This window comes from Triticum aestivum, chromosome 6B (assembly GCF_018294505.1).
Source record: "Triticum aestivum cultivar Chinese Spring chromosome 6B, IWGSC CS RefSeq v2.1, whole genome shotgun sequence".
Lineage (NCBI taxonomy): Eukaryota > Viridiplantae > Streptophyta > Magnoliopsida > Poales > Poaceae > Triticum > Triticum aestivum.
In genome coordinates this window covers 644,338,111-644,344,605 of record NC_057810.1, presented here as the reverse complement: position 1 = coordinate 644,344,605, position 6,495 = coordinate 644,338,111, and the positions used below count along the sequence as shown (strand labels likewise).

At 50.3% G+C, this 6,495-nt stretch overlaps 1 protein-coding gene and 1 long non-coding RNA gene across 2 annotated transcripts; one reads left to right on the top strand and one right to left on the bottom strand.

The window, feature by feature from the left end:
- Positions 1-59: 59 nt before the first annotated feature.
- Positions 60-2,351, bottom strand: LOC123134672 (DEAD-box ATP-dependent RNA helicase 21). The gene has a single exon (XM_044553876.1). It carries the CDS (start codon positions 2,281-2,283, stop codon positions 334-336), a length of 1,950 nt encoding a protein of 649 aa, XP_044409811.1. The 5' UTR covers positions 2,284-2,351; the 3' UTR covers positions 60-333.
- Positions 2,352-2,754: 403 nt separating this feature from the next.
- LOC123134671 (uncharacterized) lies at positions 2,755-4,623 on the top strand. Its single transcript, XR_006465694.1, has 3 exons — positions 2,755-2,961; positions 4,050-4,219; positions 4,467-4,623. It is a non-coding gene; the product is annotated as an uncharacterized lncRNA (long non-coding RNA).
- Positions 4,624-6,495: the final 1,872 nt, after the last annotated feature.

Below are 6,495 nucleotides of genomic sequence, written 5' to 3'. Positions count from 1 at the left end.
TACCGCTCATGTTGCAAACCCCATCGCAACACGGACCATGGATTGAGGTGATCATATTATTCAAATTCATTGATCACTTTTGATTTAATCAACTATTAAGGTAGTACAAAGGACATCAGAAATAACAGAGATTACATATAGGTCCGTAGACCACCTAGCGATGACTTACAATCACTTGAGCGAGCCGAAGTCATGCTGCTGGCATAGCCCCTCTCGCCGGATCCGGGCAAACCTAATCTAGACTAGATCCGTTCAAAAAAAGGAGTCTAGACTAGATCTTCTCACATTCCTGTACAAGTTCCACTCATGATAGCACTAGGGATCCTTTTTGCTTCAGTGAGATGCATACTTGGTGTCACATCGCTTTGGAGGTCTATCAGAAATTGAGCCAGGCTTAAATTTCGAGGCATCGTGCCTTGCGAGTTCAGGTGGCACAGAACTATTGCTCTGTACAAGCATTTGCTTGAGATCAAAGAAGATGTCTCTGTCCTCTAGAGTCAAAAATGAAGTCGCGAGCCCCTTCTTCCCCGCGCGCCCTGTTCTTCCAATACAATGCGTGTATGTGTCAACCGAACTGGGCATCTCATAGTTGATCACATGGGCAACATCAGGGATGTCGATGCCACGCCCCGCGACGTCGGTGGCCACGAGCACGTTGAACCGACGGTTCCTAAACCCATCGAGGCTGATCTCCCTCTGATCTTGTGACTTGCCACCATGCAGCGTTGTGACGCGGAATCCCAGCCTCTCTAGATCTTTGGCACGGTCGTCCACCGACCTCTTTGTATTGCAGAAGACGACGGCTGTCTTGTCCCCCCCAAGATCCGCCATGATCTTCCGGAGCCGTGGCATCTTGTCCGACTCCTTCACCATGATCACGCTCTGAGTTACGAGGCCCGTGGCGCTGCCAGCCGTGCCTATGGTAACGACGACGGGGTTCCGGAGGTACTTCTTTGCAAGGCGCTCCACAGCAGGTGGCATGGTGGCACTGAACATGTAGGTAGTCCTGTAGATCTTCTTCTCGTCCAGCTCCTCTTCCGCGTTCTGAGGCTTCAGGTTGCTAGATGGCATCGCATCAAGGACGCCGGCGACCTGTGGCTCAAAGCCCATGTCGATCATCCTGTCAGCCTCGTCAAGCACGACATAGTTGCACTGGTTGAGCACAATGTATCTTCTCTCCAGGCAGTCAAGGAGCCGGCCAGGCGTGGCAATCACAACCTCACAGCCCTGCCTAACCTCGAATCCCTGCTCCTCAATGGATTGGCCGCCGACGATGGACACGACCTTAATTCCTAGGTAAGTCGAAAGCTTGGTGGTCTCTCTCTCGATCTGCTGAGCGAGCTCGCGAGTTGGTGCCATCACAAGAGCATAGGGACCTTCGGCGGCTTCGGCGTCCGTAATGGGTGGCAGGCGGCTAATGTAGGATAGCATGGGGAGCACGAACGCGGCGGTCTTCCCCGAGCCTGTCTCGGCGACACCGATAACATCGCGCTGCTGCAGACCGAGTGGGATGGTGGCCATCTGAATCGGAGACGGTTTCTTGTAGCCAACCTTGTCGATGGCACGAAGCAGCCTGGCTCCAAGCTTGCTCTCTTTCCAGTCCCGCATCGGCCGGGGCAGGCGGGAGCCCTTGTAGGAGATGTTGAAGTCCTCGCGGAAAATGCGCCAGTCCCGCTCGGTCATCTCCTCGGCCGCCTTGTCGGTCCAGTGCCTGTCCACGCGCATGCCAAAGGAGTCGCGCATCTCCGCCTTCTTCTTCGTGCTTTCTTCGGGGCTGGTGTCGCGCCGCAGCTCGACGCGGTTCTCCTTCTGGGCTGCCGCTTTCTTCTGCTCGCGGCGGTCGATACCAGCGAGAAAGCCTCGGCCGTAGAGCAGCAGCGGCGACTGATGGAGCGCGTTCGTGTCGCAGCTGGTGTCGTCCGTGTTCTCCCAGTCGAACGAGAAGCGGAACTTGGCCGAGGGTTTCATGGAGACCGTCCTGGTCTTGGTCTTGTTGGACCCTAGGTACTGCTCCCTGATCGTCTCCCGCAACTTCTCCGCCGTTTTCTCCAGCACATCTTTCTCTTCGCGGTCGCGGTGACGGAACGAGCCGCGCTTCTCTTCACGGTCGCGGTGACGGAACGAGTCGCGGTGGGAGGAGGAGGAGGATTCGCGAGCAGGCTTGGGCGTGGGAAGCGGCGGAGCGGCGCGGGGGAGCGACTCGAGGGCGAGTCGCTGGCGTTTTTCTGGGGAGAGATAAACTGGCCGTGCCTCCTCCAACTCGAGCGACCGCTTCATCATCATGGCGGCAGAGATCGAGACGTTGCGTTCGATTCTGCGGTTCTGCCTGTCTCTATGCACGGCCGGGGCGGGGCGGGGCTGGGTGGGGAAAAGAAGAGAACAAGGCTTGCTACTTGTAGGCCCCGTGGCGCCGTCCGTCTCCGTGTCCAAAACATGGCACGTTTTGGTACTTTCAATTCAATACGCGTTTGGTACTATCTGTCATACCGTGCTCGACTCGGATAACAACTAAGAGTCGGTTCTATTTTTTTTTTTACGGGGTTGCTAAAGGAAAACTTTTTTCTAAACCGACTGATTTTACGCTGCCGCAAACCGCCTCGCGAGCCGTCGGGTCGACTCGAGATCGTCCGTTTCCAAGTCGTTGTGTGTGAGCAAGCGGGCCCAGGCCGTTTCGGTGTTGTGTTTCTTCCGTGACCTGTATCCATCGCAGCACATCATTCATCTCTCTTCTCTCGTCACACCAGATCCACCCTATCCTTCTGATGCGACACTCATCCATGCTCCTTCTTTTTCATAAAATGGGTGGTTTGGTTGTTGATCCATTAATCAAATAAATTAGGTCGTAAGATCGAATCATCGCGGTGGCGAGACGCCAGGACAGCAAAAAGCCGACGCGAGGGGCGGAGCGGAGGCGAGCGCATCTTCGTCTCAGACCATGGCCGGTGACGCCCCAGCGCACAGGTACTAGAGTCTCTCCTAAATCCATCTGGAAATGTTCGGATATTTGCGAACTCTTGGGGCCTGAGGTGCTCGTCGGAGCTGGTACCTTGGGGCGGAGATAGGGGGCAGGCCGGTTGGGGAAGGAGGAGGGGGGAGTTGGTGTTGGGCGGAGGTGTGTTTTTTGCTGTAGAGTAGATGGTGTTCAGATGTGTGGGTTCAGTACACAAGTTGTTATCTGTTGAGCACATGCATTTTGATACTGATTTTGCCAGCGAATTTTTATCATGGAAAATGCGGTTTATTTTGTTAGAATGGGATCCTTTTTGATTCAGTGCAGCAACATCATAGCCTACATTGTTTGAGCTAGCAAATTACGGCATAGAATTTTCAGATTTGTTGTATAATAGTTCAGACATTTCATCTTCAGTGCAACACAACATACAGGTTGAGTAGTGTTTTTAGTTCTGCTGCTTCTCTTACTGTAATTGTATAATAGTGCAGCAGAGCTATATGGCTCTTGCATTTGTTTAGTTTCTGAATGTGCTTCACTGTATGTGTGTAGCATGGTTATCGAGTCGCGACTCATGCGAGTCGCTCTGGGGCAGCGACTCGGAAGAAGTTGTGACTAGTCGCGACTTAGAGTCGCGATTCGACACTAAGCTGAGTCGACCATATTTTTGCGACTCATAGTGCGACTCGAAATCCATGGTGTGTAGTAGTTCAGCTGATGGCTCATTTTGCATTTTTTTAGTTTTTGCTTCTTCTTCACTGTCTTTTTATGCTGAACCGCAAATGAGATGCATGATCATTCTAGTTGGTATGCTGAACAGCAGCCCTGTATTTTTTACAGTGACGGGCTTCAGTTTTCTCGGTAATAGTAGTGTTTTTCGCAGCACATACTGATATTCATACTCATTGTTTTGAGGTTTTTATCTGTGATGACTGCTTCTTCTTTTTTTCATTCCTATTGCAATGGGGGCAGTGGTGCTTCATTTTCAAATCATTCCATATTTTTACATATAGTGTGTTTCATTTCGCTGTTGTTGTTGCATAGGTTTGTAACAAAGCGATATAATATGTTGTCGTTGTTGTTTTTTTTGTTTTTGCAGAGACTCAATAATGGATTATGAGGAACCTACTGATGGATCTTTCTCAACATGTGTTTTTGCCTCTCGGTTGTGTCTGGTTGCGCGGAAACATCTAAATGATTAAAAAGAGGGTAGTCATAAACAAGTCAGCTTCGGATCAATGATGAATATCGCCTCATTCTCTGTACCAGGTGAGCTTGAACCTTGCATTTTGGGCTTATGATTTACATGCATGGGGCAAGGTAATGTTCTTGGGCTTTTTTCATCAGTGTTTAATGGATTATATGATCTTTTGCAGTTGCTTATATGATGTTGTTTCATCACATAGTGTGACCAATGCAATGGGAGTGTTGTGTTTTATCCAAAGATTTTCTAAATGGTGTTGTTGCAGAGGTTTCATAAGGCAGTATAACAAGATCTCTTCTCTTTTTGTTGCAGAGCCTCAAGAGTGGATGATGAGATTGAAGAACCTACTGATGGGTCCTTCACAACATGTTTTTCAGCTTCTCGCTTGCGTCAGGTTGCTGAGAATATTCCCCCCCCCTCTTTCGTACCAGATAAGCTGCTAGACCGGGTAATCATGAAGATTGACACTAAGCAGGGTTTGTTTAGGTATCAAAAATACCCCCACCCATCGCAGCTTTTTTGGATTTTTGGTTTTCTTTGTTGCAATGTTTTCATTTCTGAATAACATGTGTCTTTCTGCTTTTTCAGTCATAAAAAGAAAGATATATCTGTAGTTGAGCAGGCAAGGAACCACGACATTGTGATCATCGAGAGGTCTTGGGTTCTTTTATGCATCACGCTTGTGCTAGTGCTTCGCACCGGCAACATGGTGCCCTTGAGTACCTTGCTAGTCTGAAGGACATCGCTGAACTCGACGATTTTGCGTGGATGAGCACATCTTGGCTGCTGCGTTGAGAGAGGTGAAGAAGTACCAACACAAAGAAGGAGGCTTGGGGTTCCCAGCTTCTCGATTGGTCGTTGCCTACCAATGTCTCCCTACTTGTGCCAAGAGGTCCTGGGTTCGAACCAGCCTCTCTGCATTGCACTTTGCAGGGGTAAGACTAGGTTCCTATAATCCCTCCCTAGACCCCACCTTGTGTGGGAGCTTCTATGCACTAGGTCTGTCCTTTATTTTCTCTCCGACACATAATGGTCCTCTTTTTTCAAGTTCATTCTCTGCTCGCAACAAGCTCATAACCCCCTGATTTTTCCTTTATTTTTGCGAAATGCAGATAATATACATGGACCATATGGAGGTGCCACGATCATGCATTAGTGAGCAAATGGGGTGGTTCGCGCCGCACCAAGATGCCAATGCTCCTCCGCTGCGGCAAGGAGGTTGTGGCATCATGCTGCTGCTGCATGTGAGGTCGTCGAGCTGCGAGCTCATCTCCCTCAACTCTGGCGGCACCTACTGCCGTGCTGTGTTGCAACACCCCCGGCGCTGCCACTTGAGACTGTTGTGGCGGGGCGTCCGCTGCTGCTGCTTTGCAACACCACCGCTGCTGCAAGGGCTGTTGCGTGTGCGCGTGTTCAGGACATCTCCCTCAACTCTGGCGGCCGCCACCGCCATGCTAGTTGCAACACCATTGGTGCTGTCGGTGAAGGCTGCTGTGGCAGGGCTTCTGATACTGCTGCTTTGCAACAGCACCGCTACTGCAAAGGCTGCCGCGTGTGCACTGGACACGACAGGGCATCTCCCTCAACTCCGTCGGTCACCGTCCAAAGCTGCATTGGAACACTAGTGCTGCGATTGGATACTACTATGTAGTGGGCGTCTGGTGATGCTACTTTGCAACGCCAGTGCTGCTGCAAGGTCCATGACAGTGACGCGTGCTGCGATCCCAGTGGGGTTGCGGAGCTGCGAGCCAAATAGCTGTGAAACCGAGGGTTCGATGCTGCAATGGTTCATCGTCATCACTTACGCCCGTGCTACGAGGAGCCTGCCATTCGCTGATGTGAAGCAGGCCATGGAGAAAATATTTTAGCGTTGCGAAGCTAGCCACCAGCTCTTCCTATTGTCACGTGAATGGCGAGGCAGGATGATATGATAGAGTGAGACGAGGGGTTAGATCAGACGATGATTAATGATTTAATCATGCGGCTGGCGAGGCGCTTGATCCCCTGCGGGGATCATCCGATTGATTTGTAGCGTTCGCCATTGCTAAAACTCACCTAGGTGAGATATAATTTGGTCTCATTAACAAGCATAGCCATTGGATCAAACTTGCATCGTGATTAGTGTTTTTTTAGCAAATCTGCTAGACTTTATTCATTTAATCGCTACCGGTATTACTCATGTCATGTGGGAGCCCCAACCAAATGTGGCGGCCATGATCCAATTTTACAGCATGCCTAGCTAGATTATGAGGCTCAACATTTGAGCTTCTAGATTCAAATTTTAAACTGCAGGAATTAAATAAAGTTTGGCAAGAAACTATCTCCTTCACAACACTCCACC